Genomic DNA, 20,692 nt, shown 5'->3' with positions numbered 1-20,692 from the left:
AAAGCCCTCATTACAAAGATGAATGCACATTTGAGAGTTCAGCGGTGCGAAAACCCAAAAAAAGTGATATGGTCAGATGAGTCATCCTTCATATTCTCGACCAGTGGGCGAGTGCGCTTGTGGCGTACAGCAAGGGAACTGCCTGAACACTTGACTCCTGCAGTGAGGGGACCCGCTTGCTCTGTTATGCTGTGGGGGGCATTTTGCTGGCATATTTCCCTGAGGGCGGGGGTGGGGAACATTTTTCCTATCAAGGGCCTTTTTGATTTTTTGAACATCCTTCTCCTCATTCAAAATTCAAAACACATATATCACGCTGACCTCTGCGATGGCTAGAAGTGCTTCTCTTTGGTGAGGCATCTGATGTCAGATGGTAGTGATGATGATGATGCTGCTCACAGTCAGTCTTCAGGGGAACCGAGTCTTTCCGAGAGCTTTCCGAGAGGCAGAAGTTTTCAATAGAATTGCAAGTAGGTCATTTATGCAGCTCACAGAACGCGGTCTTGTGAAAGCTGCTTGTTGGGCACCCAAACTCCACCAGAGAGCACTTGTCCTTGAAACTAACCGAGGTGCTAAAAAGGCTGGTTTGCTTTTTACTTCACAAAAAAAATAACTGCAACATTATGCCTTTCTTGACAGTCTTCATGATGCATTGATGTGATATCCACTGCTATGTGCGTGTTGCATTCAGGGACTAATCAGAAGGATGTGCCAGTCTAACTTCTGTAAGTTACTTGGTGTCAAGAAGGGCCCTCAGACAGGCCGTAGGCTATGTGGGTGGAATGGTGTGAAAAATCTTCCTCAGCTATGCTCGAGTTTATTGGTTGGTTAACATACACTGTAGCCACTAATTATCATTGAGCAACGTGCTCACAATAACAATATTACTACATATATAAAACAACAGCAGCAGTGATTATTTCACTTGAGTTTATTTGTAACAAATGAAACTTGTGTCGACAGAGAACAGAAATCCATACAGACCTGTTTTTCGGTTTTCACACGCTCCGAGAACCAATGTAAGAAAATAAAAAGCACTTGTTGACCCGGAGCAGAAAACAAAAACAAAAAAAGTTTACATTTACAGACCAATTGGAGGTAACTGATCCAAGTAACACACCATGTTTTTCGTTTTTATACAATTTATAAACTCCAGTTTTATCCATCTACATGATACATTGGGGGGTAAAGTAGAACACTTTTTTGTGAAACTTCTCTTTTGTGGTACAACAAATCCACAATGTGATGTATCGCACATACTGCTGTGCCATAAACTGTGATTTCAGGTGCATCCTTTTTATTATATCACTCTGTATATCTCATAGATTTTTATTCACTCTTAATCATTTATTTATTCATGTATTTATGCATTTCAATTACTCTCTGTGTCTTGTGTTATTTACATATACACAACCATGTGAGCATTACAGGGTCCATCTTTACCGAGTTCAAGTAAAACTCCTTTAGGGGGGAGGGGTGGGGGCTTATCAGAGATAATAGGATACTAGTATTAGTGCATAGTACAAAGAGAGAAAGTGCAAGTCTTCCCATAACAGGTGCGACCAAAGGGGCATCTCAAAAGTGGTACCATGCATACAAAAAACGACAACAGGGTTACTGTAAGATGGTGGAAAACTGTCAACGATCCCTTATATTGTCAAGCGTAATGAGTACAAAAAGAAAAGATGCTGTAGGTTCTGGGTCGTTGGAGACGTAGCACCTGAACTTCTCTCAGCGTTTGTCGCTAAAGGAAAAAAAAGATGTAAGAACGAGGAGCACGGATGACCAGACTGATTCTAGGTGAAGGGCCTCAGGTGAGCGTGTCCGCGTGGTTTATTTAGCTTTTTGTCCAAACTGACAAAGGCAGCCACTGCCATTCAGCTGTATATAGATTTCTACACAGCTGAGAGAGTGGAACTGGCCTGAGTCAGCTCACAGTCGGTGCTAAAGTCGCCAGTGTGGCCAAAATTTCATGGCAGGCAAACTGAAGTCTCAATGAAAGAGTATATATACACAAAGCTTGTGCAAGTGTCCCAGGAAGAAGAGACGGAAAGCTGTCGACATACAAACGTTTTCCTGTCAGACCGTCCCGCTAACAGCCTATTTTGAAACCACATTTCAGATCAGATTTTGTTTTGTTGCTGTTGATTAAAAGAGATATCATGACGTTGTTGCTGGGTTGAAAAGTGATGACGACGATCCAGCCTACACAGAGCCTGCCATACAAAACTTCACAGCCAAAAAACAGAACCTACGAGATATTTTCACATACCGTAACATAACAAAATCATATACACGGACATTCAGTACACACACATACAAGCATACATACATAAAATACACAAAAAACCCTTTAAAGTAACGTTATCAAAATAGGCGTGTAATATAAGGCACTAGAAATCTAAATCAAAATACTTATTAGATGCTGTTTGAAATATGAGTTCGATCATTCGTCGGTTGCCGTGACACACAGAAGGATGACATCTTCTACCGGAGTTGTGGCGTGATAAAAGGTCTTAAAAGGTCAGAGGGTCGCGCCTCTGTTTGGACACATTAAACGGTGGCGAGAACCATATTGAGCGCAACATCCTTGTGTCTGGAAAACGATGCACCATCATCAATATCATCATCGTCATAATGGCATATAACTGCAGTTAGTGACTTGACACAAAAATATATAATACATCTACTTATTGCACACTGAATCAGACAGAGAGAAAAAGTCATAGGTGAGCATTCCAGTGAGAAAATCCATCCTTCCCAGACCCCTCAACCCCCATCCCACCCTGGTTTCTACATCCCTTTCTCGCTCCCTGCTTGATAAATCTTTGTGAAGCTTATTTGGAGTCATAAATAATTATTTTGTTTATTTTTTTCCATATTTTGCTTTCTGTGCATACTCTCTGTAGTGTTTCATCTGGCTTTGTCTCAACCGGCACGCAGAACGACTTGGCAAGATTATTCTTTCTGGTGGCCACAGGGTGAATACTGTACCTCCGTGGGCCCCTGGGAATTCAAAGATGGCCGCCCTCTCTGACACCACAGGCCAGACAGAAATGAGGTTGAGAGTCCAGTGTGCATGCGAATCGTGTGTGTGGGTAGAGCATACAGGAGGGTGACACTCCATAGTGGCGCTTTTCTTAGAACTGTGAAGATTTTCCACACTAGATTTAATTGTACACTTTAAAACAGTACTGTATCACTTTTTTTCTTTAAAAAATCGCTACAGCTCATTGGATTACACAGAAAAAGAAATGAAATGCGGCTCCGCCCTTGAATGGTCAGCGGGGACAAAGTCATGAATCTGTAAAAAAACAAACAAAAAGAACCAAAAACAAAACAGAAACGTGCCACAAGAAATACCCAGTTTTTAAAAAACAAGATAGTCACATATCTATATTTTTCTAAAAAACTAAATTAATGTTTTACTTTGTGGTATGCATTTTTAAACCTCTCTCAAATTTCCCTTATCTTAAATCATGAAGCATAAGGTTGAACTGGTGGTTTTTTATTACTGTATGGTAGAAATCTCTTCTTTTTCATTCACAGGAAACGAGAGTCTGTTTCCGAAACAAAACAGAAAAAAACACTTCTTGGTGTCTTTTTTTTTCTTTTTTCTTTTTTTGGGATGTGTGTTCTTTGTCTTTTTAATACTGTGTGCTCTGTGCCTTCAGTCTCCTGTTGGCAATTCTCTGGTGCTCAAGAGTCCCAGTTCTTTCAGTCCACGAGGCTTCCATAAGATGGATTTGTAGACTCCTTCTAGACGGTCCTCAAGATAGAAAAATCAAAAGTTCCTGTGACAGCTAAATACTGTAGCCGGGTCCTGTATTTAGGTTGGTGATGCTACACTGGTGGTGGACGAGGTGAGACTTCCACACCCAAACAATGTAAAGCAATCTGGGTGCTCACAAAAGCACTGAAACGAATAAAAATCAATATTTGATCAAGTATTCTGATTGGAACAGTGGTTGAAGTTGCTTCTTCAGACTGACCAATGGGTGTGTTTGGGAGGGTGGAAGGAAACACCCTTGTCAAGCAGGTTGCTATGGCTCAGTTAGAGGTGCTGTTTCTGGGTACGGGATAAGCCGATGGTCCCCCTTCACTCTGCATGTGGCGGCAAAAAATCTTCAAAGACACATCGCAGCCTGGTGCATTAATTCAGGCCGCATGTGACCCAAGAGAAGTGCACTAGGTGGGATGTGGCATGAGAGACGGCCACTGGGTTTATGTTGCATAGTGATCAAAGCTTCCCAGGTACTCCAGACTGGCCCGGTAGCAGAACTGGTACTGGTCCTGGAGGGAGGCAGATGTATATCAAGTCAGTGAGAATTAAAAAGAGACGAATGTCAGAGAAAGACAGCGTGAACTAGAGAGGAGACAGAATGGCTCACCTCTGTCTGAACGGTGGCGGGTCTCTGGGTGCGCAGCATCTTGACAGTCTGGAAGATGTCCACCACGCCCTCGTACCTCATCCTCTCCAGCACGATGCTGAGCGTGATGAACACACCAGTCCTCCCCACACCAGCACTGTTGGTGGACAGGTGGAAACATATTTAGAGCACCTGTGAATTACACTGAAGTGCCATGTTCACAATCCTAAAGAGAAACCTCCCCTGGCTATGTTAGCAGTGGTGACCTAATTCTGATTTGTTGTTCACACAGATCAGAATAGCCAGCGTATATATTATTGATGTATAAGCAGGAGGCAAACACGTGCTAGTATTGCCTCATGACTAGGGTAGTGACCCTTAGGCCAATGGCTGAGATCACTGCCTCCTCTCCATCCTCAGACCCAGTCTCCAAACTTAACCTCCCAGTTTGAATTAAATGGGCTACATGCAAGGCACAGGCGTATTTGTTGTTTTAATGATCATGATAGAGAGCGCTGTGTAACATCAATCCAAAATTTCCTGTCGTTCGAGATCTGTCTCTCTTCTCAAATATTTAGGCTTTTCTTAAATTTGTCACAGTGAATATAATTATCACAATGTGTAAAAATATAGGTCTTACCTGCAGTGCACAGTAATTGGCCCATCCTGGCCAAACTGTTCTTTAGTTTTGTGCACCTGGCCAATGAAATCAATGAATCCCTCCCCTGACTTTGGCACTCCTTGCTCTGGCCAATCGGTGAACTGGAACTGACGAACTGTCCGCGATTGGCCGTCCTGGAGCAAGAGAATGTGTTTTTTCTTGTTACCTTTGATTGCAGAAATAATGGTTATACAGTGGAAATGACACACAGTCACTGATGACTGATGACTCACCCTGGCGTCAGTGACTTTGAACTCTCGGAGGATGTACTGAGGCATGTTGTACTCAGCCATGGGATCCACCACGAAGTACTGGTATCTGGCTGAGCGCTCTGCAGGCCAGTACTGGTGACACTTCTCCTGCAGGAGGACAGCAAAGAGCCTTTCCATCACGTCTGAGGAATTTCTGGCTACTTTGTCATGAAAATGTCTGCCTGACTTCGGAAATTCATCATCCACTTGACGATAGATGAGATGAGATGTTCAAGAGATATAACTCACACCACTATCCTTCTCTTTCTCACTCCATCACTGCGTTTCTTGCATTTTCAATGCATCATATGCTGTTTTTAATAGTTGAGACTCATCTTTTTAATCTTTTACAGATATTCACCAAAACAGCTACAAATTTAAAAAAGTGTTGCCACTGTTTCCTGACAGTTCACTTTAAACGGGGTCCTCAGACTTTTCTTTTGCTGGTGGACACATGTAAAGAGTGTGCAGCAGTTCACACAGTCCTTCAGTATACACTCTAAATTTAAGAAAATGAAAAGCTCATTATAGTACATTATGAAATACCGTATGTTTTAGGTCATGTTTATGTAAAACTAAAACTGATATAATTAAGAACAAATCACTATCTGGTAATTTAGGTCGATGTGCACTGAAACCTTGTCCATCATTTCAAAGCTGCAGCACACCTAAAAGAATTGAATTAGTGTGTTTGCAAATATTTTACAGTGTCTTTGCTAGATTTTTTACAGATTAGATTTTTTGTCCCCCCCCCCAAAAAAAAATTGGGACACTGTAAAATCTAGGGAGAAGCAGAATGTGATGATTTGCAAAACACCGAAATAGCACAAAGACAACATATCAAATGTTGATGCTGCTCCGCTGCATCACCTCTTCTTTTGGCAACACTGCGTGAGCGTTTGGGAACTGAGGAGACTAACTGCTGTCACTTTCAAAGTGGAATGTTTCCCCATCTCGCTTGATGTACGATATCAGCTGCTCAACACTTCAGGGTCTCCTTTGTCATATTTTATGTTTCATAATGCGACAAACATTTTTAATGTGTGACAAGTCGGGACTGCAGGCAGGTCAGTTTAGCAGCTGGACTGCATGCTGTATATACTGTTCAGCATTAATGGAGCCCTCACAAATGTGCAGGTCACCCATGTGCCATGTGCACTAACTACTGTGTTGACAGACAATGATTTCTGGAAGTGTTCCTGAGCTCATGCAGTGATGTCCACTGCTGAATTGTGTCTGTTTTTAGTGCAGTGTCGTCTGATCACGGCCAGACAATGCTGGTTTTCAGCCTCGTCCCTCGCGGACAGAGATTTCTTCAGAAACTATGTTTTAATGACATTATGTTCTGTAGACAATGAAATCCCCAAATTATTTTCAATTTTACATTAAGAAACATAATTCTGAAATTGTTGCACTATTTCCGGAACAGTCTGTCACTGAGAAGCTCTTTTAATACTCAGTCATGTGACTCACCTGTTGCCAGTTAACTTAATTAACTGTGACATGTTCCACCAGCTGTTTCCTTTGAGTATTTCACAACTTTCCCAGTTTGCTGCCTCTGCCCCAACTTTTATCAGAATTTGGACAAACCATCAAGTTCTAAATGAGAATATAATTTTCAAAAAGCAATAAAATTTCTCAGTTACAACATTTAAAATGTTGTCTTTGAGCTACTTTCAATACATGTGGTTTTACACAGCCTCCCAACTTTTTTGGGAATGCGGTTGGAAATTGAAAAGTTTAAAGATGCACTATCAAAGCAGACACATAATATCAGCTATCTGCAGCTTTGATCCCTACGAGCTCCAGGCACAGTACAATAAGAAGTTTGCTTCACAGTAGAGCCTGTCCATACTAACATGTACCCCACAAGGCGTACTCAGTGACATTAGTGTGTGTGTATTTGTATCCATACCCGACCCATTTCTCTCAGTTTGGTTAGCATGACAACTATGGTGGAATTGTGCTCCCACAGCATCCTCCAGTAGTCCTCTGTGGTCTCAGCCAGCGGGCCTTGGGTTGCTATGTAGGCCTTCTGCTGCCTACAAAGACAAACACACAAATTAAACACTGTGCATATGTTCTGAGTTTATTAATTTTCCATCTTATAGGTTGATATTCTTTATTTAAGTATTCAAACAGTAAATGAATGAATTAAACCTGAAACTAAACAAGCAACAAGAAAGCAGCAACATAGCTAACAATAGTTCAGATCAGTTTCCTCTGACCTGTATCCGTCAATGAAGCTGGCGTTGATATAGTCAGATCCCTCCACTCCTCTGATTGGCTGCAGACACACACGCGTGGTCTCGTAGGGCATGATGTTCACCAGCCGGTTCTTGAACTTGTTGCATGGCAGGTTGGCACTCACAAACCGTGACGTGTGGGCCTTGGCACTGGCCAGACGCTGGAACGGAAACGAAATCAGTCTTTTGTAACAGATCTTTTACAAATCCTTAGATACGGGTCTTCAGCGTGACACAAACAATGGAGGGCATCAAAGGGATGGCTGTTTGTCGCAGCAAGGAGACAAACTTTGTTTCAGAAGAGGCTGAATACAGCAAGACAAAAGGCCTCATTTTCTCTGATCAGTAAGTGGTCTGCAGTGTTTCCACTCCACCTTTTAGCACCGGCTCAGCTCGCTGGGAACTTCTACAAAGACGACGCCAAAAAAGCACTAGGTACTATGAACAACTTTTGCCAGCGAAAGCGAGCAAGTCGAGTCCAGTTGTGGCGAGTCGAGTTGTACCATGTGCAGTGGAAATGAGACAAAGCAAAACAGACGGGAAGGAAGGAAAAAAATAAAGAGTAGGTTCAGACAAACTCAAGGATCTCATTCAAATGTATTTAGCACAAGCCTTGGTTTTCCTCTGGCATTCTGGACAACTGAAAATTAGCTTGACTCGGCAGGCCTGAGGACATTTACTCAGACATCTTCAATTAAATAAACAGAGGAGGGGGGATACAGGGGGATGAGGGCAGCCGTCGGGAATGAGAGAGGGAATATAATGAGATGAACGAGAGGAAGAAGGAGAAATTCATGAGTCGGGGGGCAGGAAACCACAAGGCCCCACACTGTCTCAACGCACACATGTGAACCAGGGTTGATCCTGTGCCGGCAAGGAAAAACAACACACATTCATATGGATACGTGCAGACAGGCAGACGTGAACACGCAGCGCACACTCGACCATTGGATGACACGGCTTAAAAAGAAAGGCAGAACAACAGAGAACAGGCGGAGGGAAACCGCAGACTCGGGGAAAACAATGGGGTCTCATGAACTGAGCCTCAGCCATCGGCGGCTACCGGAGTGCTGTGGGAGAAAGAGCAAGCACCTTATTTTCTTACAGACAGACCGAGGTGGAAAATCCCACACTGACCACAAGTTCACCAGTTCATTTGGTAACTCTGAACCCGGTTTCCAGTGGCAACAATAGCAATTCTTTGCGTCATTTGGTTTGAATTTGACTCGGTCTTATCGATAAGGTCTGGAGCACACAAAAGTTGCTGTTGCTCTGCTACATGCCGTTATTTGCACCATCTGTCAGGCTTGGATAAACCCGTGCCCTGCTGGCAACCTCTTCACACTCAACCAGCAAACCCTCTGTGAAAGGAAAGAAAAACAGTATGTCTTAATAGAGTGTTGGATTACCAAAAGCTGCCAGAACGACTTCACTTCTCTCTTTTCTCACACGCATGCTTCAACGTTCTCTGATTTTTATTTGAGGGATGCGACGCCGCTCCTCCTCCGTGAGAAATTCCATCCGTTTGGGCGTTTTGTTGATGAAGGTGGAAAGCGCCGTTTCTGTCCCGTAAGTGTTCGGCTGAGATGAAATCTGGTGGCTGGGACGACCCTGGCATATGTTTTACATCAATATAAGTCTGAGCAAACAGCTCAGTGAGCACTCGGTTCATTGTCATTCTGAGGAGACCGCTGCCATTAGGACAGGAATGCCAGAGCATGGGATGACGGAGATTGCTTAGAGTGGCTTTGTGTTTACTTTGCCCTCTGAGCGTCTGAGCAGACATAAACCATTCCAGGAACAATTTAAGCCACCTGCTTTCAATATATACCTGTATGGCTAAAACTGATTCCCTTTTCACCCCAGCCAAACCAGACAGAGTCTGCTGAGAACCCGTCTGGCAAGAGGTAAATATCACAGTAAACAAAATGAAAACAGCTAGAATGAATGAAAATAAGACCTCTGAATAACAGGCTGAATCCAGTCAGGTGCTCGTCCTCTTGTCCTGATGCCTGTGTTCTCTGAATTCTGATGTCCTCCCTAAATGTTTGCCTTCGCCCATATGACCCTTCCCAAAGGTCTTATTATAAACTGCACCTTTTTGGCCCTGTTATTTGGTCTGTGTGTGTCCCCGCCCATCAAACTTCCCAGACTATGATGCTTTCTAAAGCCCTCAGTAGAACTCTCTTACCCTGGATTCGAAAGGTGCAATCCCATAATCTCCTTCAAATCCAACCATCCATCCTGAGTATATGAAACTCTCAGCGGGGGAAGCCGCTAGCAGCAATGGGAAAGATGCTCTGTCACTATCGAGGTCAGGGAACCCAAGGTTCATACATACTGTATGTCCTTGTGGAGAAGGTTGATCTTTGGCAGTGTCGGAGAGAAACATCTTCAGCAGCTGCCAAACAGATCTGGAGGTGTTTCCAAGGTCAACAGTTTATTTTGGACCTCAGCTTTGAAGTCGACGCGGATGAGAAGAGCTCAGAATCAGTTTCAAAGTCTGTGGTTAACCTGGAAAATGAGCAAACCCAATCTGCCGGTGTGGACCGTGTGACATGGTGGAAAGCTGTTCGATGAGGTGCTTTCTAGACGCTACACAGACATGCTTCAGCTGGATCTGTGCTACAGGTGATGGCGCTGTGTGTGAGTTTGGCAAAGACGTGTCGTTCTTGAAAGCTTTTTATCACTGAATTTAATTGACTATACGATGAAATTTTGAATTTATAACTTTGTCATGAAGACATTGGACAAAAACACAGACTTTTTGGGAATTTACCCTCATTATCTTTGTTCCTGAGAATTCAACAGGAAGCTGTTGCTAGCAGCTAGTTAGCTTAGCTTAGCATGAAGACTGAAAACAAGGTAACAGCTAGCCTGGCTTTGTCAAACAGTAAATAAATCCGTTTCTGTACACCTCTAAAGCTCACTAATTAACATTAATTAACATGCCGCTGGCCATATTTTTATTAAACGGACAAACATTAGAGTGGTGTTGATTTTAAAAACTCTGCAAGAAGCTGAATAAGCATTTTTCTAAAATATCAAACTATTCCTTGAAATGAGAATACTACAACCTTAAGACCTCTACACCTTGAGGTCAGATTCAGCCATGAATCTTTTATATCACAAACACAGTGAGCATGAGCAGTAAAAAATGTGTGAGGAGGTGCTGAATGTCTACGGTGCCTCAATCAGGAATGCTATTGTGTAGTTGACTCTAATGTCTGGCCTTCAGTGTGGCGAGGGGCAAGAAGAAGGGACCTCTGCCTTAGAGAGGCCGGTGAAGTAAAGCGTATATGTGGCAGAGAAGTCAGAGAAGATAAAATACTCACTTAGAGGGTCCAGGGACAAATTCTCCATTTGGGCTCTGGTTATGACACTTTTAGAGCCTTGGTTTTTATCATTTTAGGCTTAAAATGATGCCTGACACCCCTCAGTATCACCTTTCCCAATTTAGGATATATTCATGTCTGTTCTCGAACAATTATGTCCATATTTATCATTTTTAGTGTTTGTTAGTATGTACAAGAGGGCTCCGACAAGGACAAGTTTGGGCGCCACCAAGGAAGTCACATTATTCCTGTGTGGCTATTAATGATTGATAATATCACATTATTATTATCATCAATCGGTTTTCAACCTTTTATTACAGCCTTCAATGACATGCTGATTGGTCCTCACCTTGAACTCCAGCTCCATGCCGGTGACGTTCTCTCCTGGCTCGATCTGCGTCAGCCTCTGGATGTAGGAGTACAGGTTCCTCGCGGGGACCTCGGTGTTCCCGCAGGTCACGGCCTCCAGCAACGCGTCGTGGATGAAGATGTACTGGTCCTCCGTCTGGACCATGTAGTTCCTCTGGGAGCGCATCAGCGTGACGTGGCCGTAGATGTCGATGGTCTTCTCGTGCTTGATTCGCTCCGCCATGGCGTCGATCACGATGAAGCAGCCAGTGCGACCAACCCCGGCACTGAGCCGAAAAACCAGAGGAGAGCAAAGGGGAACAGACGGTGACGTGATTTCCTCACATAACCCAGTATGAACTGTTGAACAAATAATTTCCCTGAGTGTGTGCCGTGTCCTCAAACCTGGTATAAATCTGGCCCCTGTAGTGCGGCAAAAGCTCTAACATACTGTGCCTAAATATACTAAGTATCACAAAGACGCCAGCCAGCAATATTTCCAACAAAGGACGTAAAAATTGACATCAGCGATGAGTCAGCATCACCGTCTGACTGGCATTAGGAAGATATCTTCTCCTATCGACATACAATCCAGAAATATAATACATTTAGCTGCCCACCCAAACACTTCACATTTCTGCTGTGCTAGTACCTAAATGGTGAAACACCCTGACCAAGCAAGTTTCTGCAACTGAATAAAAACCTATTCATATGGTTAAATTAATATCAGTGTGTATGTGTGCAGCAGTGTGTGTGTGTGTGTGTGTGTGTGCTGCTCAGGTGGAATGAGATCCGGCCCATTGTTTGATACAGAGGCTGGTTGATATGTTAAGGCACATTATGATGGAGTCTTGCCGGGATAATTAAATTTGACTGATAATCCTGTTAGACACTCCATCTGACTGCTGCGGAAGATTAGCAAGAGCTCCCCTCCTGCCAACCTTTTCACCCCCCCCACCCCCCGCCCTCATCTCCCTGCCTCTTTATCTTCTCTCTAAGTACTCGACCGACACTCTCACACCAGCCCCACCACTTTTTCACTCTCACATTCCTACGGTTTTTTTTAGACTCCATTTTCCCTCCACCTTTCCTTCTCTTTAATTCATCACTTCCATTCGCCTTGTCCTGGATTTGACCTCACCTTCTCTCTCATTCTGCACCTATCTCCTCCTCTAACTCCCAGTCCCTCACCAACTCTCCCTCTCAATCATCCCTCAATCCCCTTTCCTCCCCTTCCCTCTCTTCCTTCCACATCTATACCGCACTAATTCTTCCTCCCGAGAGCTTCTGCTCCACGCTCCCTCTGCTACCTCCATCTCCATCTCTCCTGCTCTCCCTCGTAAGAGCAAATAGCGGCTTCATTCCAGCTCTGGTGCTCGCCACTGTGCCAAGACTATAATGACAAGTTTCCAGAATCATCCTCCAACCAACGCATGAGCCTCCTGCTGCTCAGACAGCAGCTCATCTGAATACAAACTTCTGAACTCGGATCTACCACCAGCTTAAACAGTAAATAGTTAAAGCTGAAAGCTCAATGGAAACTAGGGTCAGCACGGCTGCTGCTGCTGCTGTTGTTAAACCTTAAAGATGATGGAGGTTGTTAAGGGAGGAATGTGGGTGTCTAAGCCAGTGAGGATGGTTTGGGGTTTGCATAATAGCAGGTCAATCTCATTTCAGGTCAGGACCTATGAATGATTTTATACAAGTGCTTTTGGACTCGTGGTGATTTTGACAGACTTTAAAAATTATTCTGCCAAGTGAAACCCAAAATAACAGATAAGTGTTTCATGCAAGCACACACACACATTCAAGGACCAAATTTGTTTTCTTTCTGGTCAGGGACCACTGGATTGTCTTCCTTGGTGATTTTAGGAATCAACTTCGGTGCAGTAAATTATCAGAACTGAACAGACAGAAAAACATGAATGAAGCATTGACAAAAACACACAAACGCACCTGCAATGGACGACCATGGGTCCCGCATCTGGAGGGTTGCAGGCCTTTACCCTGCGGAGGAAGGCCAGGAAGGGGGTGGGGTGTTCAGGCACCCCGTGGTCCGGCCATGCCGTGAACTGGAAGTGACGAACCTCACGCTTCTCATTGGAACCGCTCTGGAAGTCGTATGAAATGCAGGCATAAACGAACCATGAATCGTGGTTAAGTTGTTGGATAACCCAGAAGGGTCACTGCAACCTTTATGCACTCTTTGACACCTGACTTGTCCTTTAAAAAGTACAACAACAACCGATGGCTCGCACATATGCGTGTACTGGACTGTAGGTGTGAACAAACTCTATGAACACGCCAGGTTTATTGAACCTGACAGCTGATCCATTTTAGGTGAGACAATAATTGATCTAAATGCGCTTTTTCAGTTCAACAGCTAGTAACTAAAAGAAGAAAACAGGCCACTATCCTGTGATGAATCACTTTAAATCTCATTGGAAGTATCAATAATGTATGAAAAAGTTGAAAAAAAAAATCTGTTCATGAGGTTGTTTGTTATGTTGGGTAACAAACACAAGCAGCTGCATATTCATGTGCTGACTGTGACACGGCCACAGAACCAAGCGCAAACACACAAACTAGTATGTATAAATGTTTCAACAGATCAATGGCCCCATTACGCTCCACTGCACACGCCACGTTACCTTGTACAAAGCGAAGGTCCTGACGGAGTAGGTGGCCAGCTCCACCGTGTCCAGCAGAGTGACCTGGATGAGGCCGTAGGTCTCCGTGCCCCTCGTTGGCCAGTACTGATCGCACTTCACCTGCAAGGGAAGAGGGAAGGGGCTGTGAGAGCCGCAGAGCGCTTCGCACGTGTCTGCACACATTTTTGTGACAGAAGAGAGAGCTGACTTTGGTGCGTGTGCACGTGTACAGAGGCACAAAAAAGGAGGAAAAGCGTTGAAGCAGATCAGTGAGAGAGTTTGCAGAGTTCAGACACTAGTTTTTGGGAAGAAAAAAATGTGCATATAGCGACAACCCAGCGTGTGAAAGAGGTTTAGTGAGTGTGTGGGGTGAAGAGTGACAGAAGAGATGAGGGGAGGGGGGCAGAGAGGGCTTTCTGGGGTGTGATCTTTCATGAGTTGTTTCAAAGATGAGAAAACTGTGTGGCATGAGATTACCATAGGTTGGTGGGCTCTCGCAAAGATCCACCACAGAGCTGGAAAAGCCAAGCGATACCTAAAGTTCAGCCGTCACATATTTGATGCTGTACATTGCCCTACATTCCAACCTCACAAATCCTGACAAAACAACGGCACGCACACCAAATCCCAGCATCCCCAACCGCCGAAACACCTAGAGTTCCCCTGCAGAGGGCGGTCATATTTGTAGTTCTTGAGCTCAGCCTCAGAGACCACAGAGGAGAGAGGGGAAAAAAGATCCCAGAGGAGGGCGGGAGGGGGAGAGGGGAGGAGGGCCTTGGCAGAATCAGGCCAAACCAAACGTTATGTGCTGATCCCTCCAGTCCTCACATCAAAGACAGCAGGGAGCTCAGCTCAGCTCGCTCTGCATTCCACTGCTCCAGACTGGGGATTATGTGTTTTGGCCCGGGACGTTCAGGCTGTAATTACAGCTTTTCAACTGTTGTTTTCCCACCAGACCTTGAGACAGTGTGGGGACAGGAATGGTCGTCCACGTAGGGGGGCCAGACCACTGCCAAAGACTAAATAGGGTCGCAGTGAATGCCTGGTGTGAAGACTATATTATCCATTTGATATGTGGGCTAACAGCATGACTGCACCCCGCTCTTATGTGGTTTGATTGGTGCTAAAAGCAAGGATACTGACAAGATTCCCACAGGGGGGCCATCTGTGATCATCTGCGTTGTTAATGCATGAACACATAATGTCATAATGTTGAGAGGTGTTAAATGAGATTAAATCATTTTCTCCAACAAGCAGCCCACCTCTCCTTCCAACAGTAGATCAGGAAGTAGTGGGCTGACAGTAAACACCTAAGTATATTTTAATCCAATGCTTTCATTGTTGCATAATGTTGTGACTACTTTATTGAATTTAGAGAATTTAAAGCCAGTCCTTCACAAAACTACAGATTCATCATGTTTACGAGACAGTAGCGGCCTACGGCTAACGATTAGGTGCTCTGCAGTCCTTCACTCTGTAGTGATTCTGCAGAACTACAGAACTCCATCATGTAAAAAAACGTCTTTCTTTAATGGCTACATCCTCTGCCGCATAGCCACTAGACAGGAAAACAGAAAAACACTTGTGGGTGTGATCATGCAAACTGTAGACGCTAATGTGCACTGTTTCTGAACTGCAGTGGTTACAGTGAAATCCATTTCAGAGCGATGAGTGCCTTTGTGGTGAGCTGAAAACAATTCTGCATTCTCACTCAATGCACTGGCTATTACATAGAAAAAAGGGGGAGGGGCAGCAGAAAAGAGGGGGCACTGAATAGAGAAAAAGGTAAGGAGAAAACCATGTGAGGTGAGGTTGCATTTTTAAAAGGGATTAGCAAAGGAGAGAAAGGGTCTTGCCTTAGAGAAGAAATAAGAGGGCATCTGAGGGTCAAACAGACACAACAGAGACAGTTGGAAAAAGGTGAAAAGGAAACAAGAGTTTTAACACAGAAGACACAGGTTAATAGGGAAAGAAGCACAGATGAGAGGAAAGGATCATTTTCTGAACAGGGCTCTGGACATAATTGGTTAGCACTTAATCATGATTCATACCTGAAGCCATTCCTGCCCATTTTATTCCAACATGACATTCTCATTACATAGAATTTTTTACTCAAGTGCATATTCTGTTAACGACAGCGAAATGCCTTGAAGCTAAATGATTTTCTAATTCATTACCTAGCCCCGGTTTAGCTGTACTCATAATTACCCCGGGTCCTGCTCACCATTATACTCTATTTTATTCTACTGTATTCGATCTTCTCATCTGCATGACACCTTGTTCTATCCTACGTGCCCACTCTAACTTCTCTATTAAATGTAGCACTTTCGGCTTGGTCACCATAATGATGTCAGCCACTTTTTGGTTTATTCTAGAAACTATTTTTGTGCTACACTACGTGTCCTGGCTCTTCCTCATGTGTCCTCTCCTTGTCTTCCCTGCTCTGTCGAATCCATCTGGACTCTACTGTCCTTCCACATGCTAAAAAATGGATGCCCTGGCCTACAAAGTGTACCTCGTGCTTCCTCGCTGCTGTCAAACCGATCAATCCTATCTGACCCTTATTCAACTCTAACCTACCTGCACTTTATTCCTCTTACTTAACTGTAATTTAACATTTAAAATTATAGATCTTCCACATCCTATCATGTCCTGTGCCCTAGTCTTCCTTATTCAAACATTTATTCTCTTACCTTCCGGCACTACAGTCTATCCGATCACATTCTACTTTACCAAACCCAGTCGTACTCTGCACTTGAACTATTTCAGCCTTTTAACTACATGTGAGTCCTGTTCTTCTGAGAGCTGCTAAGCTCCACAACATTCCCCCTCCAAAAACACCTGAAAAGCAGGCTGGCTTTGGTAGATTAAAGAAATAACGCACTGCCTTGCACAGCATGTGGCTTGTCACTTGCTTATTACTTATTCATGCTTCTTTATGACACTAAAGAACTACTTGATATTGTATCCTGTCCCTTCTCAAAGCGACATATCCACATCAGCATTGTGTTGGCTTAGCGCCGCGCTACCCTGCTTCCGCACTCCCACGTCATCCCGTCGCTTTTTTCTTACCCGAGACTTTTTCTTACCCGTGACTTCTCCTCCAGCTTGGTCATCATGATAATGTTGGCTGTGTGCTGCTCCCACACCATCCTCCAGAACTCCCCGAAAGTCTCAGGGAGGGATCCCTGAGTGGCGATGTAGGCGTTCTGACGGCGGTAGCCATCGATGTAGTTAGCATTGATGTAGTCACTGCCCGGGACACCTGCGTGGTAAGGAAAAAGTAGAAGTTAATTAGGAGGGTGGGGGAAGAAAATAAAAAGATATGCGTGTATGGAGTGGAGGAGAATGAATGGTGACGGGTTGAGGCGGGAGAAGAAGGGGTGAGTAAAAAGAGGGGAAGACTGATGTTGAAATATTCTGCGTCCGGCCACTGCGGCATACGTATGATGAACGACACTGATTCACAGACATTCGCTGTCCGTGTAATTTTCTTCGCAGATGAACCTGATTCTTATTCTGATTCCCAGTGAAATAATCTATATGGATTATTTAAAGTCTACTGAACGCATGAAAGCAGGTTTATGTCCCAGTAATAAAGGGTGCGGATCATCTGAGGTCATGGCGGGGAGATTAATGTTTTCACAGGGCCAAGAGTCCTTTGCTGTTGGATTGTTCAGCCGTCTTGTTTTATAATACATGCTAAGACGATCATGGGCCTAATCTGAGTATACTCTGGATGTGTCGCTGTGAATGGCAATATGACTGTAAGGCCGTCTCTGTGTAAGACTCAGCTGACACTGCTTGTCCTGGAAGGGATTGTGTGTATGTGTGTGTGAGTGTGAGTGTGTGTGTGTATGATGTGAGAGACCGGCTGTGTGTGTTTGATTTAGGATCAGTCCTGCTCATCTGGGGCCTAATACCATAATCCCAAAAATCACTGAGTCATAGCTCAAACATGCACACATGCACCGAAACGCCAAAGCACGCGCACGGGCGTACACACGGACGCGTACTCGTGCATTCAGCCGTGACCCGATTCTGCCGAAGTGGGACACAAAACTCCTTTTGAGTCGTCTGATGGCTGTTTGCATTTAAAAAAGATGGAAGTCAATGGGGGAACAGTTGACAGGAAGACGCCCCCTGCAGCCGATTGTCTTGCTGCAACTTAGTTTCTGAACACGACTCAGTCCCATACATTCGTAAAACCCCGAGCCACCATCGCGCACACACACACACACACACACACACACACACACACACACGTTTAAATGACAGAGGAGTGCAGGGTGTTTATACAAGCTATTCTAAATGGGATGGGGACAGACGGTAAGAAGAGCTTCGAACATATGTTTATCAACCTCAGTCTTTAAAAGACAGCTTGGCTAAATGCTTTGATGTGCTACAACTTCATTGCAAGGGACTACAGCAGAAGCACAGTGCAGATAAAACAAACACACACACTCACACAGCACACACACTCAGACACACACTTCCAGTCACTTGGTGGCTACACTGGCTTGGCAGAGAGTGTGCGTTCATGAGCATGTGCGGAGGAGACTGGGAGCAAAAGTGCATATCTGTGCTTGTGCACATCCTAGGCATGTGTTTTAAATCTGTAGCAGAGTGTGTGTGTGTGCGTGCATGCGTGTGTGCGTATGAATGTGTGTTTGGACATGCTCAAGAGTATATGTGTTTTCTAAGCTGAGAGAAAGACAGACAGCCAGGGCTCCAGGACAGGCGGGGGCGGAAGGGCTGCTCACACATGCTCTGCCCAGATAAGGCTCATCTGTTTGGGCTTGGCCTCCCACTGCCTCCCTCTCTCCGCATTGGAGCTGCCAGTTTCTCTGCCTCAGGTCTTTCCCAGTTGAGGTGGGTTAGCGCGCTTCAAAACGCACACTGAGAACAGGACCGAGACAATTTTTCTCTTCTGATTTTAGGCCATTTAAAAAGGGCGCACCATGAAGATAAATCAGTAAACAGGCTGTTAATAAGGCATGAGCTTCATTTCGCTCCATAAACATTAAAATGGTCAAGTGAGAGACAGTTGTATGATGTGGGCTGAAACAGCGGTTTGTTTGAATCCTGAAATGATCACAGCACTTTGTATGTGTTGTATGTATGGGGAGGTCAGTGATCACATCTTTGGACTATGAATAAACCTCCTGCCCCTCATGGATAGCAACTCTCACACACACATAGGCATACAGCCACACTTAAGCACATATACTGCACACATAATGCACTCTATTCCCAACCTTGAACTATCATAGCTACATGCCCAATGTAAACCCTTACCCCAGCGTAACCCTGAAACCAACTCATAAACCTCAAACAGCATTTCAAAGAAGTGAGAAAGTGGCGAAAATGCATTCCCTCCCTTAAAATGTCCTCACAAAGATAGAATTACAAGACACAAACACACACAGACACACAAACACACTGGCGGCCTGTCTTACCCTCAATGCTGGAGAGTATAACCCTGGAGTGATCATAGGCAATGACGTTAGCGTAGCGGTTCTTTGGTTTGTTGACCTCCAGGTTGGAGTTCTCCCATGTGAACTGCTGACCAGGGTCGATGGACTACAAGAGGCAAAAGACAAGGTCGGAACAAAGAGAAAACATCAACAGAAGGCAAGTAATGAAGGCAGACTTGCTGGGTTATAGAATTTCAAGCTGTTTAAGACAGTGTTTGCATGCTTAATACGTATTTTTTTTGGTTGTTTTTTTTAATCTTTTGGTTTTAATGCTTTGGTTTAAACTTTGATTACTGGCTTTCAAATGGTCATACCAGCATTTGGCATGTCAGTAACATTATATTCTGGCAAATGGTGAGCACACGTATGATTGAGGCCACTCATTTTGGTGAGGAAAAAATCTCTTCTTTGCTTGGAATACTGACTAAAATGCTCATCTTGATCAATCAGAGCTTACTTTCCAAAGAAACTGAGAAGCAGTAATTGTGTGCCCCTTTTAAATCCTCAAATCCTCTCTTGATTTAATGCACATGCTTTAAACATCACCATTTCAAACCCAGCGCTGGCGAGAAGGTTGTTATCGCTTAAAATCTGCCTCAAAATGCAATAGATTTCATCTCGAAAGGCAGGAACTGAATGAATCTGATCTTACAAGCATCATCCAGCATTGGCGCAGAAAACCCACACGATTAGAAACCAAGTACAAATTGAAAATTAACAAGCTATTATTGAGCTTGGATGGGAAATGTCTGCAAATGCGATACCCCGTTTCAAGAAGCAACAGCGATGCGGGGGCTTTCCACAAAGAAAAAAAAACACTCTCTACTAGAGAAAGTTGATAAAAGCACAATAAATTTATCTGGGAGAGAAAGGATGGTTGTGTTAGACCAACACATTAAGTTCCTGGAGGGTAATTGCAGTGCAACCTCTGCTGTTAGCTGGGAGAGGCAGACATGAGGTCATGATGGGGCTGTCGGTGGAGAGGGACGAAGAGAAGAGAGCCAGAGCAATTTAGCAATTCTGAATATTTTACGACACATAATTATGGTTTGGTTTGGGGAAAAAATGGACAGGAGTGGTACTGGGTGAGTGTGTGTTCGAGACTTCTGTCCAACATCATGTGTGTCTGATTATTACACCGCAATCATATCTGGCCTCTCTCTCTCTCTCTCTCTCCCTCAATCCCTCCTCCATCCATCTCTCTCGTTCCCTCGTTAAGGGTTCAGCGGCGAACAAAGCACACAGTCATGCAGAGAGAATGCGAGGCTCAACAGAGTGGTTCCAGCTCACACCACAATTACATACGGCTTCTCCCTCACTGTCTCTTCCACCCTCCTTTATCCTCGCTCCCAA

General features: G+C 44.3%; 1 protein-coding gene across 1 annotated transcript in view; it reads right to left on the bottom strand.

The window, feature by feature from the left end:
- Window positions 1–935: 935 nt before the first annotated feature.
- Window positions 936–20,692, bottom strand: part of ptprdb (protein tyrosine phosphatase receptor type Db) — an 87,831-nt gene continuing 68,074 nt past the window's right edge. The window contains exons 28-38 of the mRNA XM_041933923.1: window positions 19,322–19,445; window positions 16,952–17,127; window positions 13,863–13,982; window positions 13,168–13,322; window positions 11,213–11,498; window positions 7,511–7,689; window positions 7,198–7,324; window positions 5,265–5,390; window positions 5,011–5,165; window positions 4,392–4,527; window positions 936–4,293 (exon numbers count right to left, since the gene is read on the bottom strand). Of these exons, the coding sequence (XP_041789857.1) occupies window positions 4,225–4,293; window positions 4,392–4,527; window positions 5,011–5,165; window positions 5,265–5,390; window positions 7,198–7,324; window positions 7,511–7,689; window positions 11,213–11,498; window positions 13,168–13,322; window positions 13,863–13,982; window positions 16,952–17,127; window positions 19,322–19,445 (1,653 nt within the window). The 3' untranslated portion in view covers window positions 936–4,224. The remainder of the gene's footprint in view (window positions 4,294–4,391; window positions 4,528–5,010; window positions 5,166–5,264; window positions 5,391–7,197; window positions 7,325–7,510; window positions 7,690–11,212; window positions 11,499–13,167; window positions 13,323–13,862; window positions 13,983–16,951; window positions 17,128–19,321; window positions 19,446–20,692) is intronic.

Source organism: Chelmon rostratus, chromosome 3, assembly GCF_017976325.1.
Source record: "Chelmon rostratus isolate fCheRos1 chromosome 3, fCheRos1.pri, whole genome shotgun sequence".
NCBI lineage: Eukaryota > Metazoa > Chordata > Actinopteri > Chaetodontiformes > Chaetodontidae > Chelmon > Chelmon rostratus.
Note: the sequence above shows the minus strand (reverse complement) of the source record. Positions and strands in the feature narration are given on the sequence as shown.